This window comes from Pseudonaja textilis, chromosome 4 (genome assembly GCF_049901715.1).
Source record: "Pseudonaja textilis isolate UNSWEBS1 chromosome 4, rPseTex1.2, whole genome shotgun sequence".
In the NCBI taxonomy this organism is placed as follows: domain Eukaryota; kingdom Metazoa; phylum Chordata; class Lepidosauria; order Squamata; family Elapidae; genus Pseudonaja; species Pseudonaja textilis.
In genome coordinates, this window is record NC_141993.1 from 62,094,854 (window position 1) to 62,120,851 (window position 25,998).

At 35.9% G+C, this 25,998-nt stretch overlaps 1 protein-coding gene across 1 annotated transcript; it reads right to left on the minus strand.

Annotated features, from left to right (window-relative positions):
* On the minus strand, positions 1–23,242 carry AP1S3 (adaptor related protein complex 1 subunit sigma 3). Its single transcript, XM_026701516.2, has 5 exons — positions 23,117–23,242; positions 12,750–12,928; positions 11,151–11,259; positions 9,399–9,536; positions 1–3,603 (listed from the first exon to the last, which is right to left on the minus strand). The coding sequence occupies exons 1-5, from the start codon at positions 23,117–23,119 to the stop codon at positions 3,568–3,570; spliced, it is 465 nt and encodes a 154-aa protein (XP_026557301.1). The 5' UTR covers positions 23,120–23,242; the 3' UTR covers positions 1–3,567.
* Positions 23,243–25,998: the final 2,756 nt, after the last annotated feature.

Sequence of the window (25,998 nt, forward strand, 5' to 3'; positions counted from 1 at the left end):
TAAAGGGTACATTCTGCAGTAAGCCGTTTATTTAACCAAGCTACTAAATAAGCTACAATTGCCTAGATTCACACAGCATGCAAAGTTGTACGTTAGGTTTTCTAACAGTGGCTATAGTTACATAACCTGACATTGCCAAATCAAATCCATTAAGTCATTAGTGTATAACTGACAACAATAGCCATATTCCATAATTTGGGAAAGGACCAGGATCATACTGGGTGGGATGAAGATGCAAACTAGAAATTTCTCCTCCCAATGGGTTTTGCAGAAATTTTGATGTAATATTTCTTCACCCTTTTTAAACAATATTATACTATTTAAAAGCTTATGCTACACTGTATTTCCCACCTCAAAACGTCAGGCAATAACAGACAGATTTTTGACATTTGGGGTGAGAAGGCACTTCAAAAAGTGATAACAGACCTCTGGAGTCTCAGCTTGTTCCCTATTGGCTTAAGGTGTCATCCAGGCTTTTCTGAAAGGCATTTGAAATCCCTTTCAAAGTCACATTTATTTTCCATTAATGGATCTGAATCCTATTTTGTCTTCTTCTAAAAACCGTTTTCCTTTTTTTTAATGATTGCCAATCTTTCCTCTCCACAAAGAAGATCGTCATGAAAGAGGAAGATTATCCTTGCAGAACTCTGAACCAATTACTTCGTAAATTAGATTTAACACTGCATAAAATCACTTGTTAATTCTTGACCTAGCAAATCAAATATACAATGTGTTTTATAGTATTTTTATCCTCTTGACAGTTCCGTGAGATGGATCATGACTAAATGGAAATTTGAATGCCTTCAGTACTAATCTGATACTATATAGATAGACAAATAGATGGTGATGATGATGATGATGATGATAGATAGATAGATAGATAGATAGATAGATAGATAGATAGATGATAGACAGATAAGAAAGAAACAAAGAAACGAAGAAAAACAAAGAAAGAAGGAAGGAAGGAAGGAAGGAAGGAAGGAAGGAAGGAAGGAAGGAAGGAAGGAAGGAAGGAAGGAAGGAAGGAAAGAAAGAAAGAAAGAAAGAAAGAAAGAAAGAAAGAAAGAAAGAAAAGGGAAAACTCATATTGAGCTAATTAAATTGAATAACATTGACATCAAAAAAGCACTTTACAAAAAGCAGAGTAAAAATTCTGACTTTTGTTAAATTCTGACTTTTGTTACAACAACATGTAAAATTATCTGGCTGTAAAAGGGGGTTTGTCCAAATTCATGGGTCAAGCTAACATGATATCCGTGGTTATGTTGTACCTCTAACATGATATCAGTGGTTATGTTGTACCTCTAATGTTAAGATGTATTTCTTGAAGAATATCTACTGAGAAACCCAACTGAGAGAATGGACTCACTGCCATTTTCTATTTGTGAGTTTTTCATCTGGTTAGCTGTGATGAAAACAAAATCCTGGACAAAATATAGCTTGAAATTAATATAGCAGGATTTTAAAGTAAACATATCTATGATCAAATACTGTATATATTTGATATTGTTGGCAATGACAATACATGTATGCATGGGAACCCTAAAGAAAATGTACAAATCGTGATTAAATTTGTATCTATGCATAATTTTTCAAGAGGCAAATTGTCTGTAATTCCGGAACTACATCCTACCACGAACTTATTTTTATGCTTATGGAAGGTTGCAGCAGAAAAGAACTTGGGAGGGCAATGATTGGAAGAGTGAAAAAAACCAGAACCCAGTGAGGGCCAATAAATGTATACTTGAAAAGGTAACAGATGACTTCATGTTTCCTCTTCTGATAATTCTATGTGTGTTCAGTTCAATTTATCACGTTGATTTCATTTTATTTTATTGTGTTTCCATTTTAAGAAAAATAAGTACCGATGTTCAATTCTTACCAAAAAAAAATGTGTGTTGTGGGGGAGGGATATTTCTGGATATATGCACACATAGAAAGACACAAATACACACACAAAACATATACCAGGACACCTTTTAGAAGGCATTTTGCCTCAGAGCACACATTTCTAAATAGACTGAATCCTGAAACAGAGTTTTATGTGCCTCTTGAAGCATTTTTCTTAGCTAACAGCATCAATATGAAAAATATGTGGAATCACTGCGCTCTCATCCCAGGAGTACTTGAATAGATGCAGATCAAATCTGTTTCCTTTGAAATACCAGGTGAAGTTCTGCAATCCTGCCTTACTGGCTTCTGACTCGGTTGTTATTCTTTTTTGTTACTGATTTATTTTCATCTGTCCCCTCCAAAAAAACCAATTGAAGGACAAAACACAGGTGCAGAACATCTTGTGCTCTCTCTCATCCCCATCTCTGGATGTTTCTAATGGCATTGGTAGGGATCTATCATTTAAGGTAATTTTTACATAACCTCAATCTCCTGTTTTTCTTTTCTCAAACAAATTATTTCTCATAATTAGAGGAATGTCACCTTTGAAATGAATTTTAGTAAACAGTTACATCATGTGCATTGCTACAGAAGTGGTCCTCATGTGGTCAAGAATTTTATAACATTTTCTTCAGTTTTGTATTTTCTAGGCTTTCACCATCAGAATCTGATGATAATCCGAGAAGTTGCTTTTCACTCTTCATTGTCCAGGGTTGAAGGGAGATGTTCTTGGAAAATGTTTCTTTGTTTGTTTGTTTTGTTAAATTTATATGCCACCAATCTTGTCAGACTATAGTACAGATAATTAGATTACAGTATTCAATCTGACTGGTAGTTAGATTCCATGACAACTTTTCACCATGGGAAACCTTAGAAAAATGAGTTCTCTAATAAGATGAAATCCCCATACCTCCCAAATCTATAAAAGGCCCTGATGCAGTAAATTGACTAATAACTCAAGGAAGCCACTAGCCATTGTACAACTGCATTTATATGTTTGTAGGCCTACAGCTGTAAGGATAAAATTCAGGCATTTCAATTTATTGCTTCACTGAAGAAGCTCAAAGCCAGGATTAAAAAAAAAAATCTAAATTCGAATATAATTGCTCTCTTTTAGCTTGCAGAAATGCTGATTAAGGAATGCTTGGCAAAATTTGTAAAATTTGTAAAAAAATGATTTACCCCAATACAAAAGACTATGATGTATTAAATTATCTACAGTTCAGGACACTTGCTGTCAAAGCAAGTTAAAAATTAAATATATCAACACCATATGTTTTGTAAAAGTACTATTAATATAGAAGAAATGATCACATAACATTTTTCTTTTTACAAAATTATATTGAATTGATCAGAAACTGGTCCAGAGTCATAAATATATCCTTCAAAAATTCTAGTTACAATTTCTTAGAAGTAAAAAGTTAATAGTGAGAGTTGCTATAAGACTTTCAATCTAGATAGCCAAGAGATTAAATTAAAATAAACTCATATCAAGTATAATATACATGTGCTGCTATACTGACAGGATTGTGGCTGACTTTCATCTTGAAAGTTGCATAGATAAATAACATCACTATTAGAACTTTGGGCAATGTGTATTTTAAACAAAATCTGGCACATAAGAGATGTTATGCCATATTACGTGGTCCCTTTAGTTGGTTCTGTAGTTTTGATTTAAAAGGCAGGCTTGCTCATATATTCTTCCATTGTCTGCAACAAAGAACAGTCAAGAAAAAAATCCAGTTATCAGAATTTACACAAAGAATTTATAATGTAAGAAAAATCAACCCATTCAAAACCAGATAACTGAAACTAATTTGCTAAGCTAAAGAAAAATCACATTATTAATAGACTAATTCTGTTCTCACTAGCTTAATCTTCTAGCCTCAAGTAATTCTGAATGTTAAAATTATTTACTTTTCAGTACAAAATAAAATAAGTAATTTTGAAATCATGAATTTTATGAACATGAAACATTATTTTGTTAATAAAATCCATAATCTTTCAATCAAATAATTCTAATATTTTCTTTCACCAATCTACAATCATGCTTGAGATAAATACATGTCCATCATCTGGGAAAAAATAAAAAAATAATTTAAAAATAATGAATAAATAAAACAAAAAATAAAAACCCTCAAAGGGCAGACTCATTGAAACATTAGGTCTTTTTCTGCTGTCAGTTTTCTGTTTCTGTGAAGGAACTTAAGCTTTTCTTTAAACACTGAGAATCTCAAGATATAATCTTGTCTCTGGATTGAAAAGGGAATATCAATATATGTAACATTTAGTCAACAAAATTTGTTTGCTCTGGCCTGGTTTGACCTGGGTTCATTCTAGATGCTTCTATGGAAGTGTTTAGTGATTTTCCACCATAATAAAGCCATTCCCAAAATTTGTTTAAAAAAATCTAGCATTATTTGTGCACAAATCAGCCTCAATGGTGTGTTTATGTCCCTTTGAGACTAATTTTATTATGTTACGCATTCAGCTGAGTTGCTGAACAAATGAGACTTAAGATTGTTTCACAAATTATTCCTTGTTTTTTCATAACATCCTAGGTACATGTTATTAGGGATAAGTAGGATTATTCATTTATACAGCTGATAGTAATTATCATGTTGGACAGATTGGAAAAATACTCCTGCCTCTTTTAAATCCCTTTTTATTTAATTCTCGCATTGAAAACAAGTATTTGAAAACACTAGATAAGTTAATGGGTAGGCTATGCATTTTAGTGTTTGAACTGACCATTATGCATCATAATATCTGATGGAATTTGTGTATGTGTGTGTGAGAGAGAGAGAGAGAGAGAGAGAGAATGTGTGTGTATTTTGTACATTCCACAACATGATTGACACCAAAGAAGGCCTTTCTATAATCAATTAAGCACTTGTAGAACTTTTTTATTATTATTATTCTTTCTTGATTACTTAGCTGGTATCAACAATAATTCTCTTATTACTTGTGCTTTTCTAAAGGCAGTCAAACATCTGGCATCTCTGCTTCCATATAGCTCTAATCTGTTTTGGATGATCCTAAGCATTATTTTTCTAGCATGTATAATTAAGTATATTGTGTGAATATTTGCTCATTCTGTTAACCCTTTTCTGTTTGATATCGATATGCAGACTCACTTCTTCTAATCCACTGGCCACTAGATCTTTTTTTTGATAGTCTTTGATTAGAAACTTTATAGATTCTTCTGTTGCTTATCATATTTCTATAGATATTTCATCAACTCCTATAGTCTTCCGACTTGATAATCAATAACTGAGCTAACTTACAGTATTAGCTGTTCTTATAAATATAGAGGTTGACACATATAGTGTACAGACTTTCAGAATACTGCTTTCACTTTTGTTTGATCTTCTTTGAATTAATTCTCACCATCCATTGACATTTTTAGCATGCCAGTTCAAGGCTGGAACCTCTTTTTGAGTTAGGAAATCTTTTGAAAGACTATTCTTATTTTTCCATGTTTTTGTTTTTGTTTTCATCTTTACTGTTGTAATAGCGCTTCTTGTCCCTTCTAATATGTCTTAGAAATGTTGTGTTGAGTTCTTCCTTGCGATCTTTGTCTTCCTTGTCTTTGGTTTCTTTTCTTTTTAATTTCCACCTTCATTCTGACATACAGTTTGCATTTTTTCTGTGTCCTGATCTTTGACAGTATGTTTCTGTATTTTTCTTTAACAACATCTTTTATTCATTCCATTGTTCAGCTAGATCTGTGAAGTACAGAACTTCAAATGATTCCTGATGTTCTCCTTGAAAATAGTGGGTACATGTTCAAGATCATACCAGAGAAGCTTGCTGGCTTTCTTGTTCAACTTTAGTTTAACTCCCTCCCTCCTAGGAATCTGGACCACATTCCACCACAGTTCTACTCTCAGTCCCTGGCCATATCATTTTTGTATAAATGAGCTTTTCTACATACTTATACCAACAATAAACTGGTATAATATAATAAAGTGAATTTCATTTTTGGTGTGCTCCTATTGATAATTGCCATGGTGTACCAAAAATCAGGTTGTATATGTCAATCAAATTATTATTTTTCAGAGAAAATTTAACTAAGGAATGTTTACTAGTCATCCATTGAGAATAAGAAATGGTTAGAAGAAAATGGAAATTAATTCCAACATTTAATGTAATTTATACAATAAATCATTTATGGGGCCTGTATTTTGGCACACTCTAAATGTTAACCTAAGCTGGTAAATTTGAATGTGTTAGTGATAAAGAAATAACTGGATTGGCAGAAATTGTTGTATCATTCTCCTGCTTTATTTGATTTCCTGGGCATACAATTCAACCAAATTTTCCTCCTTATAGTTCTAACTTTGGAATTACAGCCTCCATGTTCAGTTAATTTCAAACTGAACTTCAACATAAATTTCAACCTCCATTTTTCTACACCAGTGGTAGAAACATCAACCTGAACACATTGTATATCAAAGGCTGTCCACAAAGACCGACTGATATTTTTGGTCAATGATTTAATTAGTCATGTATTGTTCTTTACGTATATATTTCCTAACTAAAAAAGCAACATCATTTCATCATTGTTTTTCATGTCCTAAACAGTAGACAATGTGGTCTTTTGATTGAAAGTGTCCAGTTCTAATCTATCTCAGTTTGTGGATGCTTAATGAGTAGTTGACTCATTTCATCTTTCAATGTGCTGAACTTTCTCATATTCATGCTTTTTAGGTTCTATGTTTTCATTTTAATTCTGTCCTTGAAATTTTGAATTTTATTTGAATTATCAACTACAAGGTTCTGAAAGCTTCCATCTAGCTAAATCTAGCTACATAGCTACACCTAGACATATAGTTAATATCTGAAAGCTATCCTTAGTAGCATGTTGAGAACCATATATTGATATGGTTTTCTTGGTAAAATATACAAGTAGTAGGAAAAGCTGCCTTTGCCATTGCCATTAAAATGATTTTTGATCTGTATTGCCCTAATATGGGTTCCTGCTTGCTTTAGTTGGGCAGCTGGGATGGCCATTATTTAAGTGACCTTGTGGGATTATACCCTGTTGGCATACATTCCCCATGTTCTTTGATCATCCCTCCTAGGAAAAGCGTCTTTCCACAAGGGAACATTATTTGTATACAGCTTTCTGGGGTATAGCAAATAGCACCATCTACCCCACCTTGGTTGATTCCCTAAAAAGGTAGTAAGAACTTAAATAGAAAATAGCCATTTATAAGGTGGAATGTGAAATAAAAAAATATCATTGAAGGCAATGGCAAAATATTTCTGAAGTTTGACCAAGAAAACTATAAGAATATCATGAAGTGATTAGGAGTTGAACTTTTTACATAGTATTCTAATTTTGATATTGATGTTTAATTTATTATGTCATAAATATATATCATATTGTCATATATATATATGTTTTCTGAGGTTCTCGCGGGTATCGAGATCATAAAGAAACAAAACTTACAACCCAGCGACCTACTAGTAAGCTTCGATGTCATATCCCTCTTCACCCAAGTGCCAATAAAAGAAGCCTTAACAGCATCCAAAACAAATACAACCCCCCCAAGCACATCCTAGATCTGACCAACCACTGCCTATCCAATACATACTTCACCTACAATGGACAAAAATACAAACAGATAGAAGGAGCACCCATGGGGTGACCCCTCTCACCTGTCATAGCAAATCTCTACATGGAACACTTTGAAACACAAGCTCTAGAAAAATATGATCACAAACCCAAACTCTGGCTCAGATACGTAGATGACACCTTCATAATCTGGCCACACGGGAAAGAAAAACTGAACAACTTCTTCACACACCTCAACAGCCTACACCCCAAAATACAATTCACCATGGAAACAGAAGCCAAAAATCAACTTCCCTTCCTAGATGTCTTGGTATACAAAAGATCCAATGGGTCCCTAGGACACACCATCTACCAGAAGAAAACACATACAAACCACTATCTACGTGCACTCTCACACCACCACCCAGCACAGATCAATTCCGTAGCCGAGACACTCATCTCCAGAACAAAATGCTTAGCCAATGAACAACACCAAAAAAATGAACTACACACTCTCACCAATGTACTAACAGCCAATGGATTCCAAAGAAAGAAGATTACCTACCTAATCCAAAAAGAAACCCCAACCAAAATCCTAGACAGAGAACAAGAGAACGGCAAAGCCCTCGTCCCATATATAAAAGGCACTACAGACAAAATCAGCAAGATCCTCCAAAAACACAACATTAAAACAGCATTCTGCACAAACAGAAAAATATCCACCATCCTAAGAAACCCCAAAGACAAAATCAAATTAGAAAACCAAGGAGTATACGAAATCCCTTGCACTGCCTGCCCCACCACATACATTGCACAAACTAACAGAAGAATAAGTGCACGCATCGAAGAACATAAGAACTCAATCAAAAAAGAAGAACCGACCTCTTCCCTGGTCCAACACCTCAAAGCCACAGGACATGAGATTGACTTTAAAAATACCAGAACTATCGCCAAAACCAAACACTTCAACAGCAGAATAATCAGACAAGCCATAGAGATAGAAAAACACCCACACAGCATGAATAAATGAGATGACACCTCCCGCCTACCAGCCATTTGGAAACCCGCCCTCATGAATAGATGAGTACCTAACATGAAGAATGACACCAGACCCACACCCATGAGAGCCACACAAGATGCCACCACCACACTTCCACGTAGAAAACAGACTCACACCCACTCAGAAGATGAGACACGACCACGGACCAGAAGCCGCACTGCAGCTGCACCGCTACCCACTTCAAACCCCTCCGATCCATACATGAAGCAAACTTACACCCACCATGAAGATGCAGCACGACCACGAACTCGAAGCCAAACAGCAGGATCACAGTTCACCAGCTCAAATCCCCCAGCAACTAAGACTAACCTGAGCACAACCAAGGCCCCACCTGAACAGAACACGCCTCCAGCCAATCAGAACATGGCCAACCCCCCAACCAATCACAACACAGCCAAACCCCCTACCAATGAGAACACACACACACCCAATCAGAACACAGCCAAGCCCCCACCCAATCAAGTCACACCCCCACTAGCAGTTAAAAAGAAGAAGCAGCTGCGAGCTCACATCACTCTGAGAAGCACAGAGCCGAAGACAGAAGCCTGAAGATGATGAATGAGACTTCATCGAAATGTTGCCTAGATACCTCGAATCTTACGTGGGAGAAAACCCGAACAACCAAAGATCCCCCCCCACACACACACTATGTTCTAATAGTATGATTGATGACCTAAATCAATTTCTCAACCCAAGCAACTTTAAGAGGAATTACTTTAACTTCCAGAATTCCCCAGTTAGCCAGAATTCTGGGAGCTGAAGGCTACCCATCTTAAAGTTGCTCAGGTTGAAAAACACTGGCCTAAAACCTATATAGGACAGTAATATTTTTTAAAAAGGAGAGAAAGGGAGGGATTTGTTTTATTCTCTCTTCTGCCTTACCTCTTGTAACATATCACCATCTTCTATGGCTTTCACCGCAGATTTTTTGGATGTTTCTTGAACTTCCCCACTCATTAGAAATTCATCAAGCATAAAATATGCTTTCTCAAAATTGAAAATAATATCCAGTTCGCATACCTGTTAAGGATTAGAGAAATAAATATTTAGACTCAGTATCCTGCTACTGAATATGTTAATGTATACTCAGACCCATTAAACCCTGTTTTGTATATAAATGCACTTCTAGGACAGCCAGAAACAAAGGATATATAAAATTAAATGTGTGGTTTCAAGTTGAAATAATTAAAGACTATGTGACATTGCAAGATCATTTTATGTACCTAACTGTTGAGAAACTGTAATCTTTTCACACTTTTCTAGAAATAAAATCCTACAGGGCACTGGCTATTATTTCTACCTTTTTATAGACAAGCTGAACTTTCTTCAAATTCATTCATGGGCACTGTAATATGCTGGTATAATAAACCAAATGAAAAGAAAACACATTATGCAATGTATTTGTTTTATCATGAATTGGAAGTGTATACAGAAATTAATTTCTGGAGGGGAAAGGAAACCTTTAAACAAATTAGCCTTTCAGTATTCTGATATTCTCTCTATTCTATATTGAGTGTTTATAGAGATGAACATTACATTAAGAACAGAAGTGCACAGAATAATCACATGTGTAAATGAGCAGTTCTCCCTTATCAAAGAAAAATATAGGATATAATACACTTCCAGAAGGCAGGTTAATAAGAAGTGGTGTTCTTTTGAAGTTTTGGTTACATTGTCTTCCATAATGCTGTAATAGTATGAAACTATTGGCTATACAATATGCTATCAAAAGCTTTAATTTTTATGACAGGTTATTAATCCACTGGCAATATACTATAAAAGCACACCATTTTCTAAGATGGAAATATGTGGAAGGTCTCCACTTAGCCTTCACACTCTCCACAATATTTTAACATTTTTCCAGCAATAAAACAATAGCCAGGTACATGAAACTATCTTAGAAGATAAATCAATAACTAATATTTAATGATTAGCTATATGTTTTTCTGCAGATTGTTGCTAGCAAGGAGTTTAGCAGCTGTATTATGAACTAGTTGATGTTCCTAACTAGTTTTCAAGCTGATCCAGAAATTACATATTGTAGTAGTCTATTCTTAAGAGTATGCAAAATAATTGCAACCAAGTATAATATTCTTTTTCTAGACAGGCATGCTTATGAATCTCAGTTGGTTAAACATACTCAATACTACTGACACTATGAAACCTTGGGTGAAAAGGTGTTCAGATATAATCCCCCAGGGAACAGAAGATCATCCATTAATTTTTACTTGATTTATATAGATTTTTATCTGGAATATTTTTTTTTATACTGGTCTGACCACTGGACAATTAATGAATATTAGAAATACATAATTAAAACATAATAAATTACAAATAAGTTAGCTATGGACAATTGTGCATAAAAAGTACTTCTATCTTGTCAAAATCTCGGGATTAAAACAATTTTAAATTATTCAGCATTTCTATGCCTGCATACCTGCTTTCCATTAAAGAAACAAAAGTAACAGCATGATTGGATTCATTTATAGGCTTGGGGAATAAACCCTGGGTGATTAGATATTAGCCATATTTTAAACCACAAACCACAATAAGCAAAGAACAATCATGTTAAACTTTACCAGAATGGATGCAAAGAAAGTTATTTATGGAACAGTAATAAAGAAATAAGCTTACATTGCCAAAATATCTGTCCAATAGCTCTACATAACGATGAACAACTTCTAGGGTCAGGAGTTCATTATCCTCTTCTTCTATTGCACAACAGAAATACAAACTAGCATACCTACATTATAAAACAAGGAGAAAAAAATATGACCATTAGTATATATTAAAGATCAGTTTTGTTCTTTCTTCAAGTTCACTTGCACAGTACATTATAAAATAATTTGCCTGAAAAGTGTTTATCAGTGATTATGAAAACAAGAGGTGCCATATCAGTAATGTAGATATGAAATAAGATAAAAATTCAGCACATAACACAATAATCTGTCATAAAATTTCACCCTGTTTCTCTAAGTCTGTGATAAGCCAACCTATTTTTTACTTCTTGATATACCTCTGTATATCTTAATACTTTAAGAATATCAGTTCCAAATAATATTTCAAATATTTTGCTATATTGATATAGTTTTTATGTAAACAATTTACTTCATTAAAAGAAAGGGCAATTGTCTCTTTAAAAAAAAAACCAACATTCATATTCCAGTACATTTTTATTCAGCTCTTTCAAGATCATGATGAAAATTTACATACTGTTTTGTGACCTTGAATAAATGGATTGCTCTAAGATAAATTAGAACAATCCATGTTTCTCCATGTCATATAATATATGTGGGTATATGCATAATTTTGTATATATTTATTTATTTTGTCTTGTTTATGTAGTGTATAGGTGGAGACCCTTTGAGAGCTGCATGCAATGAAATTTCATTTTGATGTATGCCGATTATTGTACATTCAAAGTGACAATAAAGTTATTCTAAGTCTAAGTCTAAATGTCTGATTAGTACGAAAATTGCTTTTGAGTATTCCATGGGCAGCTCAAGGTCACCCTGAGATTTTAATCACACAAGCTTAGCAGCAGAATTTGCTAGGAAAGTACAAATTAAAAACCATGAAATAACAGCATATATATATATATATATATATATATATATATATATATATATATATATATATATATATATATATATATATATATATATATATATATATATATATATATATATATATATATATATATATATATATATATATATATATATATATGAGAAATTGACACACATAAAAGCCATCAAATGATTGTGAAAAGCAATATTTTTCATCATATCAGCAAGGTTAGAAAAAAATTGTCTTCTGGACAGGTCAGTGGTTCTCAATCTCAGCAACTTCAACTACCAGAATTCCCCATCCAGCACTTCAAACAGAGTTGAAGTCCATGCATCTTAAATATGTTGATGTTGGGAAACACTGGACCAGGTTGTTTCACTCACTTGAAAATGTTACCCAACCCTTCCTTCAGATAACAGGAGTCCCTGAATGTAGATTTTTCTTCAGTATATTGAAACAATTCCTGTAAACTTTCTCTTTACACAAAAACAATAAATTTTTAAAGAAGATGAAACTGAACTCGTGGTTGTTCTTCAGTCTAGTGAATTGCTATTTATCACCATGCTAGCATTGATTTACAGAACATGTGTTCCTCTTCCCTTTTTATCACACATGGAAATGATATGCTGTATATAAAAAGTTGATTTATAAAACTTCCCACACCTTTTGTAAACAAGCTTGAGATCTTTCCAGTCAACAAAGCTGCTCATTTTTTGATTTCGAGCCAGAATAATCTGCACAACTTCTCGGGTAACTTTTTTCTTTTCCTTTTCAGGAAGTGTAATAAACCATTTTTGAAGTCTTAATTTCCCTTGTCGGCTGAACAGCAGGATAAAATGTATCTAGAATAAAGAAAACAAGTTCATTATAGGGACACAAATGTAAAAAGTGCCACACATTTTTCTTTTCTCCTAAAGTCAGCTTGTTACCAAGGCAGATATATCCCATGGAGTATCCTGTTTGTTACTAATGAAAAGTGTAAAAAAAAAAGGGTGGGGGTGGTACATTTTGCTACTTACCCTCTTTTCCCTGGCCTGATAGTCTTCAAATATTTACATCTTCAACATCTACAATTTCTATCTGAGATGGTCAGCCCTTCCACTAATAATGCTTTCTTTAGTTTTACTGCAGCTATGACCTTTGAAAAAAGAACTGCGCTGTCAGAGAAAAGCAATGGGAGAAATGACAGCGCAGCACTGGAGTGTGTAATACCATAACATCATTGTGCAAATATGCAGTAAAGGCAAAGCATCAACAATCAAATTAAATAAAAATATATACAAAATCTCAGAGCTAAAGCAAGTACAAAACACTTTTTACTTATGTTTAGATTATAAACTAATATAGTTTCTGTGAACTTTAACCAAACCCAACTAGCTATCTTCAACATTTGAACAAAACAAAAGTGCAACTCTGTAATCAAGATTTGTGTTTGCTCAGTTACTTTTGGTTATTTCTACTCTGAGTCACATAGAAAACCTTTCAAAAGATCTTTTTAATTTTCTAACATATTCTGCCATAAATTGGAGTTCTGCCATGACAGTAGATTCATATCAAATAAGCCCACTGAAAAATACACCCAATGCTGCAATGTAAATTAGGGACTGCTATTGCATTTTGCAAGTTCCAATACTTCCTTTGCCAACTTTGCAAATTCAGTATTTAAAACTCAGTAGGTCTATCATTCCTCACCTAGGTAAACTATTAAAAACTACAGGTTGGTGGTTCAAGAGGGTCTGAACATCATTTCATTCTTCAAGAGATGGAGAAGCTTATGAGTCATTTGCAACAGATTAATTCTTCAAATTTCTACAGTCAACTTTCAAGTCTGTCTTTAGGACACTGCTTCATTATTTTAAAATAAAAAGCAGTTATATTAAAAAAAACAATTTAACAACAGCAGCAATAACATCTATATTTCACATATGTTGATCTTATACTTTCACAAGGGACAGACAATTGACAAAAAAAATGGAGAACTGTAATCAGCAAATCTGATTTCAAGATCTGATCTATCATTCCCCCCAACTCTTGCTATGATTCTTGCCCTCTGCCTATCAAGCCAATTAAAAATAGAGGAAATATCATCTAAATTTAACCTGTGTCTTACAACAATACTTCCTATCTAAATTTGTTTAGCATTTACTAGGCAAACATAAAATACAACTAAATGAGATTTTTTTTATCAATAAACCAGTGAATTTTATCTTTGCCTTGGGTTCTGGGCTTCTATTTACTGGTTTTGAAACAAGGTGTATTATTGGTTTAAGTAGTGAGTCATTTTAAAGCTCTCCCATTTCAGCAAGACTTTATAGTATCTGGATGATAATATTGTTAAGCTTATATAGCAAGGGCCAATATGAAAGTTCAAAGATGAGAACAGACTGTGCCTTTCACAGCTGAGATACTTAACATTCATTTTAATATAAAGGATGTAATGAAGTTGGCTGAGCCTATATTCATGTCAATCCAGTTTTAAACAAGTTTGTAACATCCTTGCTGTTTAACCCAAAGGTTCCTTTTTGGGAGGCAACTGGACTTTCCTGTTTTTCTTTCGAATATTTTTCACTTTGGAACAACAATGCCCTGGATAACAGAGAATCTCTAGAGACTTTTAGCTATACAATTTAGAATGAACACCCTTTGAATGGTGTGGGAGTAGAAATGGATTTGCAGAGGAAAAAGGTGCAGACTACAGGAATCAGGAGCACTAATCAGGTGACCCTGAGGACACAGACAAACCTCCAACTGCTTCAAAAACCTTCTAAAAGGATGCAAATGACCAGTTGTCTGCAAGGAATATAAATCCTTCCATTCCCCACTTTCCTGTCAGAGCTGAAGAAGCTTTTTTGGAAAGAAGCAAAATGTCTTCAAAAGAAAAAACTAGAAAGTCCAGTCGCCTCCTGAAAAAGCACCTTTAGGACAACCATGACCTGGATGACTGAGAATCTCTTCAGACTCCTTACTGTTTAAATTCCAGTTTACCAAGCTTCTGCTTTTCAATGTCAGGTGTAGCCAATATTTTGAAGTATAATGAAGATGCTTGAGTTAGGCGCAACTGAAAACAAGAATGCAAATAACCCTGAGAGTTAAACGGGGTTGGGGAGAATCAGAGACAAAATCACCAATTTAATGAAACCATAATTCATACAAAGATGAATATTAAGTTATGACAAGTTTAACTATAGAGAATTCATTTTGGTAAAAAAAAAAGTCTGCTTTATTCTAAAATAAAACAGAATATTGTGCCTACTGTCCTCATGATTTTTACAAAAGGGAACAAAAAAACATTCATGGCAAACAAGAATGGCATGATTACCAAGAACTGCAGAATTAGAATGGAGTTGATATGCCTTCTTCAAAGTACTTTTCCTAATAAGAAATGCTGGATATTTCACAATTTTTGAGGGACAAAGAATTCAGCAGGACGTGTGTTACAAACAGTAACCCTTTCTTGGATTGGCTTCTTTCAAACTCTTCAAGAGTTCTTGTGCAGATTAGAAGAAGATAATAAGGAACAGAGACATAGAAAATAAAACCCATAATACATGACTCAGCATCATTCTCTCTATCCACTATCTAGTTAGAAATCTCTTAGAAAACTCTTCCTTCTGATTAGAAGATTGTCCTATCAGTAACTCTGTTTTCTTTTCTATCACAGCACTCCCTGTACGGAAAATAAAAAGGAATGTGAGTATTTGAATTTATGTTGTCTCTTCTCTAGCCTTCTGAATTGCTTAAAGTACTCACTTTCAAAGAATTCAGACTCAGTTCAAAATGTTTTCAGTTTTGAGTCTGAAACAATGGAATCTCTTCAAAGGACCCCAGTTCAATTTGTGTTTCTTTGTTCAAAGCAGATTTAGTTAATAAATCAAGCTATAATACCAGGAAACAAGATAAAAATATATTGTATGCAAGGTACAGCAAATTACACATAAAAGGTGCAAATTTTGGCTCATAAATGTTTGAGAAAGAATTGACACGGAGACATGAGCAAAGGAGGGAAAAACTGGAACAGAGACAAACATTCCACCTTGATAAGATAGAATATGAACAGTGGCAGGAAGAAAGGAGACGCAGAGGAGAAACTAAGTAGAAGAACCTCAACATTAGAAACTCTTGAACCTCCAAAAGGAGTTATCTAACACTTCACAGATTTAAGTAAGTGGCCACTGTTAAGAGTATGGGAGAGGAAAATTCGTCTCATTTTAATTTCAGACTACTACATTTCAGGAAGCCCTATAAGAAGTAAATGAAATTGTAATGTGTCTTCAATAATATTATTTTACCTTTTTTTTTGCTGCTAAAGCTGCCATGCTATATTTTATATCTGAGAAGATACCAAGTAGAACACTGCATCTTTAACACACAGATAAGCATTATCCATATCAAAATTAGCTGATCTTTGTTGCAAGCATTTCCCCCTATTTTTTTTTTTTTGTAAATTTTATTTGAGTTTTCACAAAGAGAAAAAAAAATACAAATAAAACATGTTTTTTGAAAGCAGCATAATCCCAGGCTACATTTCTTCGTACAGACACAAATTCAGGTTCATGCTCATTTTTATATTCTATTCCGTATCTTATTACTGTTTTACATTTTCTACATAGCTTCTCCCCTCTTTTAATTTTCTCAATTTTATTTTAATTATTTCATCTCAATTCAAATCATTGTATTTATATTTTTTGTCTGTCCTGTTTCAATTATCTATTATCTTTTCTCATTAAACAAAATTTCTCCTGTAGTTACTGATTGGAGTATGACACGTTTATATCTTTTCCCTAAAGTTGTAACATTCAATATAATACATAACTTCCATTCGGATTCTGCTTGGTACATTCTTAAAATACACACTGTATTCTTAAAAAAAGAAAAAAATTATAAATATATATAATTAAAACAACATGCCATTCCAATTCAATTCTATCATTAATATTAATATTCATTAAAGTCTTAACATCTTTAACATTACTTTTCAATTAAATATCATACTTCTATGGAAACAATTATAAGCTTTCCATAGTTAATTCCCCCCCTCTTCACTTATATTTTATAAAACATTAACTAATTAAAATGTTCCCGTTCCTTCCTAATTCAATTTTCTCATTTATTTTATTTCACTTATTTTATTCACAAACATTTCACTAAATTACACTAACTATTTTATCCCTCATTTTAATCATATGTTGTTTCCAATTTTCTAAAGTTATTTCTATTACTAATATAACAACACAATCTTATGTAGCTTTACAGAATCCCCTTTTCAGTTATATTTTCACCCATTACCTCTAAATAGGTCCTGTTTCTTTATATCTTCCCCTGGTCCTTTGCGACATCTTTTCCTTTCCTTCTTCCCTCTCTTCTTATCTCTCCCCTTTTTACCCCCTGGTCTCTCTACCTCTATTTCTCTCTTCTGTATTCCCCTTTTCTGTTGCTTTCCAGTATTATATTTATTTTTCAAATTATTTTTCTTTTCTTTGGTTGTTTTTTTAAGTCTTAAATTCTCCATTCTCTTTCCCCCCTTTCCTTTTTCTTCCCCACATAGAATTACTTGTTCATTAAAGATGGCTTCTTCTTTGTCCCAGTCTTCTTCTTTTGCAGTCTTTTCTTGTTGTTTCTCATAGTTCTAAATCTCCATTTCTAAGAATTGAAAAATGAAGCCAAAAGAACCCTTCCCTTCTTGTGCATCTTCTTTGTACTTTTTAAGTTCCATTTTCAATTCATCCAGAAGTGGTGCCCTTGTATAAACTTTTAAACAACCACCCAATTGATTTTAGTCATTCAAATATAATAACCAAAAATCCCACCATAGTCCAAATACACGCAAGCTGTTTCTTTTTTGCTCTTTTTTTCCCCACTTTGTCTTCCTGGGGTTACTATTTAGTTGCAAAGTTTCAGTTAAAATGTATCTTTTAGAAGTCTTGTTGAAGTTTTACTTTAAATTCTTTTTAATTCCAGGCAGTCTCCTCCCTCTTCCATATCCTGCCTTTATTCTTTTTCTCTCCCTTCCTGCTTATGAAAAAGAAAGTTTTTAATGTCCATAAATCATTATTATCCCTTTGGCATTTTGTTTTATTTTCAGCTTAATTGCCTATTGATGTCAAAGCGGATTTTTCCGATTTCTTATTTAAGTCTCTTAGTTGTCAGTATAGGGAAGGAGAGAGAAGAAAAATAAAAGCCAAACCTTTCCCTTTTCACTTTCCTTCGCTGCTTCCGACTCTTCTTTGGGAGCGATGTTATTTTTTTGTAAGTTTAAATTCCACGGTACCTTGGTTGTTGCTTTTACAATTTAACCTGGTCAGCCAAAACTTTCACTTCTTATCTTCCTCCTGAACATTCTTTTCCGGTCGAGTTCTTCTTTGTGGTGGCCATTTCTGACCACCGGCTGCAACCGCCTTCAGGAAAGGGAGTAATGGCCAGCTGAAGAGGAGAGATGCGGCTCTCCTCGACCCTGCTGGCAGTCTCCCCCCGCTTCACCACCTCTATGGGGTGGCTTAGCCCCGAAACCAGCTGCCTCGGGATGCTCCAGTGGCGAGCCCAGACAGAAACTGCGCATGATCGTGGATTTCTGTCTGTTGCCGAAGCCCTTCAAACCGGAAGTCCATTTCCCCCTATTTTTGACTGATTAAGTAATCCATGTGGAGTCATTGATACTTTAAAGAGCTTAGTAGTTTTCTTGCAGACTTGTTCACACTGATGATTTACCTAGTGAAACCTTATGAAACACCTGCAAGAAAACCACCAAGCTCAGAGAAAACCAAGAACCCCACAATCTAACCCCGAGCTACAACTATTCTCTTTGTTCACTAAATAATCCATCTTAAAAAGATAGGTTCAATAATAAAATATTAAGTATTAAAAGTTTTCAAGGAAAGTGCTTCTTTGGGAACAAATGCAATCACAGCATCAAAGAAGAGGAAAGACTATACTGTTGATAAGACTAATGCCTAGGAAAGGAAAAAATAGCTTTTCTGCAAACAAGTTTTAATAGATGGACTGAAAACACTTAATGGGCACAACAATAGAGAAGATTCAGATAATTAGCTGTTTCATATGATAAATGGGATCAAATAGCTGAAGACACAAATACAGGGATTTCTTTTGATGGATTATTACATCTAGGAACATCAATCCTTGCTGTTTTATTCAGCTAGCATTATGCTGCATTAGCAAATATGGCATGCTGTTTATTCTGTTAGTCTTCTACAGAGATTATATGTTCCCTGGAGTTAAGGGCTTTGAAATCTAGTCAATTTGAATTTATTTTAATAATCAAAAGGCAGACTGTGCAATGCAAAAGGAGAAATAACATGCCTAATAGCCTGTGGTGAACCAAAATATTTTTTTTTCTCCAGTCTTCCCCTAAAATTGTGTACTCAAAAATGTTTTACTTTCAAATTATAACATGCTTTGAAGAAACAATCCTTTCCAGAAGTGTTAATTTACAGCCATAATCTTTCCAATATCCCCCAAGCATGTTGTAGACGAACCTTTCAGGAAGGGATCAAGTTGAGGAAAATTGGCATGGTTTTCAATTGGGAGAAAAAGCAAAGACTTTCAGGCAGAGCTTGACTAATTCCTGATTAAAACAAAAAGCTGGTCTATAGAGTTTTATCTGATTCATCAAGACAACTCTTATGTTCTTAGTTTAGAAGGAAAAACACTTAATAGATGAAAATATTTGCTTAGGTGCCAGATGCTATGTGTGACACTAATAAGTAAATATAAGTAAATCCTACATCAGCAGTTCCCTTTCTTAAAAACACATTCTCACACATATAATTAGAACTGAAAAATTGGCTGGGTTGGAACTGTTTTTTTCCCCCCAGATTTAATTGCCAAACTGAAAAAATCAGCAAGCTGGTTGGGCAGGCCTTTCATAGTATCCAGTATGGGTGGTTCCTATTCACAGCTTTCACTGTTCATTAGAAAGAACCGAAACACTTTTGACAGAAGTCCTTTGAACAATGTGTAAGTGTCATTAATTTCTTCGCAAGCTTTAAACCCGAGTACTGTTTTGTTCAACTCATTTATGTAGGTATATATAACTTTCAAATATGTTTTTGTCTTCCTCCCCCAAAAGTAACCAAAGAAGAATAAAATTATTGCGGCTATGCAGAACATGGAATTTGAAGAACAAAATATGAAATGAGATGCACATGGAACACCTTACAGCTGATGTCTTTTCCTAGGCTCTTGTGTTTGTTCTTCACAACTGCTGTAACATCTCAGAAGAAGATAGTGTTGGGCTTTTTAATTGTACAAAGTATGTGAATCCTACTGTCTATAGCAAGCTCAATACAAAAAGGGCAAATCAAAATGTTTACGACATCCAAATCAAAGGTCAAAATCCATCATTTTCTGTCCTTGAGGCAAACCCATCCAACTGAATAGACTTACAGTAGTTGAAGAGTTGAACTATATCTAATCAAGAGTTGGACTAAGAGTTGAAATTATTGACCAGAGTTAAGCTTAGAATGTAATCAACCATCCTAATCACTTGGTCATCTCATCATTTAACTTCCCCTTTTTCCCATTCTCTCTCCTTGACTGCTTCCATACTTAGTCTTACCAACTTTTCTGTCCCCATTCTGGGGAAGCAAAATGAAGCTTTGCTTAACATTATCAAACAAGTATCATAAAATCAGTGAAGGAAGTACAAATTCCTGGACATCTTCATACATTAATTCCATAACACAAAACTCTAACAAAGGTGTAGAATGAACAGGAAAACTATGTCAAGGCAAGCCACACTTGCTTGGAAACAAAATTCCTTCCTCTTGTGGAAGAGTCAGTGCTGACATTATAAGGGCATTGTACGTGTCTCAAACCATTGCTTATTGGCATTCTCCACTTCACATGTGGATGATAGCAACAAGTTCAACCCCCAATTCAGTACAGAATCCATTATAGCCTGTACAACAGATGACCAAACAATCTAATCAAAAATTTCCAGATAAGAAAAACTAGTATAACTAGTATAGTCTATTCCACTAACCCAGAGTGTGTAAGTCGAGTGTTCTGTAGTCTGAATATACTTCCTTATATCATTGTTTCTGGTTCGGCCCACCGGGCCAATAGAAAATAAATCCCATACTGTCTTCCAAATGACAGCCCTTCACATGCTGAAAACTATTACCATATCTTTCTTTGGTTATCTCTTCTATATGTTAAACATATCTATAAACTTTTTTATATAGTTTAGTTTTCAGATCAAACACCATTGTGACACTCCTCTTCTAAATTTGCTCCAATTTATAATTGCCTTTTTTATTTTTATTTATATCCCACCTTTATTGTTTTTCCAAACACAAGGAAGTGAACATATCAAAAACACCTCCTCCTTGTTTTTTCCCCACAACAACATCCTTGTGAGGTGAGATGGGCTGACCGAGAGGGACAGGCCCAAGGTGACTAAGAAGAGACTTGAATTCACAGTCTCTTGCATTCTAGCCTGGTGCCCTAACCACTAGACCAAACTGATTTGTAATCAGAACAGGACACAGTATTCCAAGTAGGAACTAATCAAGGAAGAGTAGAGTTGGGGCAGTTACTTCCCACGATATGAACATTAGGTCCTGCAAATGTACCTTAAAGTGTCATTTGCCTTTGTGTCATCTATTTCACCCTAATGGTACACATCGAATTTGTGATCAACAAGAATCAGATTCTTTTCACATAAATTGCCATGAAGTCTCCCCATCATTGCTTTTGCCCACCCAGATGCAGAAGTTAATGTTTTCTCAACCAAGTTCCATCTTATTTATTTCAACACACTCAATATTGTCTAGGTTTTTTGTTTTTAATTCCTTCTCTCCTTTTTAAGAATTAACCATCCTACCTTTTAGGTCTCCTAAGCACTGATTTAACTTTGTCATCCAAGTCACTGATAAAAATGTAACAAGGCACAAGATCGAGCTCTGTGGAATCTCACAACTACAATCATTCTAAGAGTGTGCTCATGGAGCTAACTGCAAATCTTTCAACAATAGTGTCATCTAGCTCTTATTTTACTATTTTATGAAAAGAGACAGATTTAAAAGTCTTGGTATATTATGTCTGCAGCAATCATCTATTACACTAACGACTTTCTCAAAGGAGGAAATACATTTAGTTCCAATGACATCAAAAACAGTGTGTATACTGGTTGGGTTCACAGAATACAGTGAACCAAATACAATGATTTTTTTAGCCTACTATAAGGTGTGAACCCAGCCACAATCTTGAAACAGGTATTTTTTTTACATTCCTGATCCTCGCCCTCAATGCTGGAGTTGATGAATGACTTAGCTAAATACTTGCTCATCACTTGCTGACTCAAAGTAGAGTTGATCTTTCCCATACCTACTGTACTTCTAAACTTGCATATAATGCATATAACTTGCATATAACTATGCATCAAACTTTGCTATGTAACTTTCATAATCTCCAATCAACTCACCAACCCAGCAGTTCTGGGTTTGTGTGATGTATGCTGCAGCTCAGCCAACCCGGCTAATTTAATGTAATAAGATTCAGCTTAAAATGTATTGCCAGTGGTAAATTTAAGAAATTAAAACTGAAAGAGGTTGGCTACGATTCCCCTCCCCCTTCCAGCCTGATATTGACTAAGCCACAGGCAAAGAGAGGCTTTTCAAAGGTAAGCGACTTTTGCCCCGTCCTTTTCTTCTCTTTATTTTTGCTGCAGCGCGCAGAATGGGAATGGAATTAACCCTCGCGCTACAAAGAAGCAGGAACAGGAAGGGCAATGAAAAGCAATCGGAGGGGCCAATGGGCGAAGCAAGATCCCTAAAATTGGTCTTCTTCTTCCCAAGCGACCGATCGCTAGCCCAGTCCAGCGAGCCCACTCGAACGGAACAGCCCCTGGGACTTGCTGAGTTTGCGGGACGTTAAAGGTAAGCCTCGAGCCCTACCCACCCGCCGCTCTTTTCGGAAGGTTGCGGCTTCACCTGACTTCAACAGGTGAGATTCCCTCCTCTGTCCTGAGCGCTCCCGGGCAGGTTCTCCCTCCTCCCTCTCCCGCCACTCACCATGGCTGCCGCAGACCCGCTTTCCCGGAGGTTCGTCCCCCCCCACCCGCCCGATGCGGGTCTCCCCCCTCCCCCCGGCGCCACAGGTGAATTTCCAGGCGCTCGCTCCGCTTTCCCATCATGCCCTATACTGAAAGTTCTTGACTCCTCCCCCCCCCCGCCCGGCCTCCTTTGTAACTCGGGCAACCGCCCCACGGGCACTTTGGGGGCACCCGGGAGAGGGCGCTCCCGCGTTCTCCCGAGTCGCTGAATGGAAATTTTACGAGCGGCACCTCCCTACCGCCGTTCGCAAGCCAGGTTTCCCCGAGAGAAAGCGCTCTCTCCCGCGTGCCCCCCAAAGTGCCCGTGGGGCGATTTTCACGTTCTCCCTCAGGGCGCTGGGCAGCGGGACATAAATGGTAAGGACGTCCGAGTCTCGACTGAGCACCAGGGCGTGGATAAGCGGAAGAGAGAAATGCAAGTGCAGGTACCTTGCCGATGAATGACCTGCTCCAGACATTGGGAATATGGCCTTTCCTGATAACTAATGTACACCTGTTTTAACTTTAAGACTGATACCTGAGTTTCTTGTTGGTAATTCTAGCCTACACCGAGTTCCAGCTTCATACAAGAGCTGGGTGAATTCCTGGCGGTAATGGGGATCAACGGTTTGTATGGCTTCGTTAATGTTTCTGAAGGTTATCTGCTGGACGAGTGGGCTTCCTTGTGCTGTTGGCTGGCCATATCAAAGCAGACTTTAGGTGGGACAAGGGCCCAATCCAGCATCATAGGTTATCGTCAAAAAAGTTAGGTTGGCAAATTCCAGAGATGGGAACTTTTTCTTTTCTTTTAAAGAGGAAACGAATATTTCTGCAAACAGCTTCATCGGAAAAAAAATAATGTACATAACTGGGAAATTTCTAAATGCAATCCTACAAATATTTGGATTATTTCAAAACTCCAGATTTTGCCAATAAAGAACTATAATATATTATGGACATTTAATATTGCTTTATATCAGAAATTTAATTATTAAATTATAGGAGTAAGGAATCTAGTAACCTGGGATTACAATTCCTGTAGTCCCTTGATTACTACCTATACTGGTTGAAGTGACAGAAACTGAAGTATATTTGTACTTTAAGTTCATTTTGTGAGGATAAACATCCTAAGTGAGTGACTATATTATATAGTTGCCATTGGGTTTCCAGTTACAGTGGTATTCCAAAAACATATTAGCAAATGCAAGAAGATCAGTTATGACTCTATGTAGCATGAACCATCAGTGGTTTGCCAGTTCAGTTTGTGTGGTCCTAGCACAAACCATCTGATAAATGCAAAATAACAACTATATTTTATTTGGGCTTATGCCATGTGGCCAAGCCTGTAAAGTAAAAGGTTTTGGTTTAAATTTAATGGTATGCTTGTAAAGCCATGCCACAAACTTGTCACAAATCCAGATATTCTAGTTAAACTGGATTTCCTTCTTGAAAGTGTTCTTTTTCATTCCTTTCATTTTAAAAATACCTGAAATTGTACTGCATCACTTAGCAACCTTTTGGCTGGTGGGGAATACTTGAAACTTTGAGAGATTAAATGAAACATCTGCTACTTAATACAAAGCATACAAGCTTGTCAGATTATTCCATTTCACAGAATGTGCACAACAATCTTAGCTTATCTCCGCACCCTTTCCACATACTTTTCAGTTAGTTGCACCCATTTTCAGACAAAGCATGGAATTTCAACCAACCACCAGCTTTATTTTTATTTAAGAATAACCCTGTGATAACCCTGGACCCAAATTCATTCTGAAAATAAAAAGGAGCTGCTGCTTTGTGGCAGGCATATTTTGTCTCTACTTACTTAGACTCCTAATCAACTAGTTGAAAGGGGGCAGGGGTCATTCATGCCATAAATTCCAATGACTCCTTACACGCCATGTATTAATCTAAAAGGAAGTATCTATTAGGGAACTGCATCTAATGGGGAAAATGCTTTGCTTCTGTCCTGAAACAAAATCATGGCTGGAGATTCTGGCGCTTTTAGTCTGTTTGGTTGCTTTGAGTTTGGCAGAACTCAAACCTGGAATGATTTGCTGATGTGGGTTTGCAATGGAAAAAAAATCTTGCCATAGATTAGTTTGGAGTCCTCTCAACATCTCCCAGTGCAGCATCTCATTACTCCTCACCCCAAATCACCCCAATGTCTTTCTTGTTCTCAGCTGTCATCTCTATCCATGCCCCAGCAGGACAACTCTCATGAATCCACCCCTATATTCCAAATGCCTTCTCTTTCCTCCCTGTCCTTGGCCACTATCAAGGGCCCCACTATACCTTACCCTACGAACAGCTGCCCTGATCTACCCTTCCCCTCAGAAATGTATATATTCTTGATGTTTTCCCCTTCCTCCTCCTCAAACCCTTTTTGTCTGGAACAAAATAGTCCCATTTAATTCCTACCAATCGATCATTCGTTATTTGGGATTGCAGGATACCGTCTCCAGCTCCGTTCTGAGAGGGAGGAAGAGGGAGAGAAAGGGAACCGGCACAGCCTCTTGGAGCAGGATGCCTTGCAGGGTCCCAAGGTTTCATTTCTGGCGATGTTTGGGGAGAGAAAAAGACTTTTGCTGCTTTCCTTGCATGCAGCCAAAAGCAGAATGGAAAGAAGCAATCCAGTGGCCAGGCAAAGCGTGTGGGGCAAATTCCCTCCCTCTGTGCTTCCCCCACTTCCCTCACTACATGTTGTTCGCAATGCAAGCAACGCAAGCTTTGTGTTCCCACGGCCATGTTGGTGGCGTGGCCTTTTGTTCCTGCGCAGCCTGGCTTAATTGCTTTGGGGTGACATTTCTCTGTGGACCACCAAAGTTTTCTCGCGGACCATCAGTGGTCCCTGGCCCACTG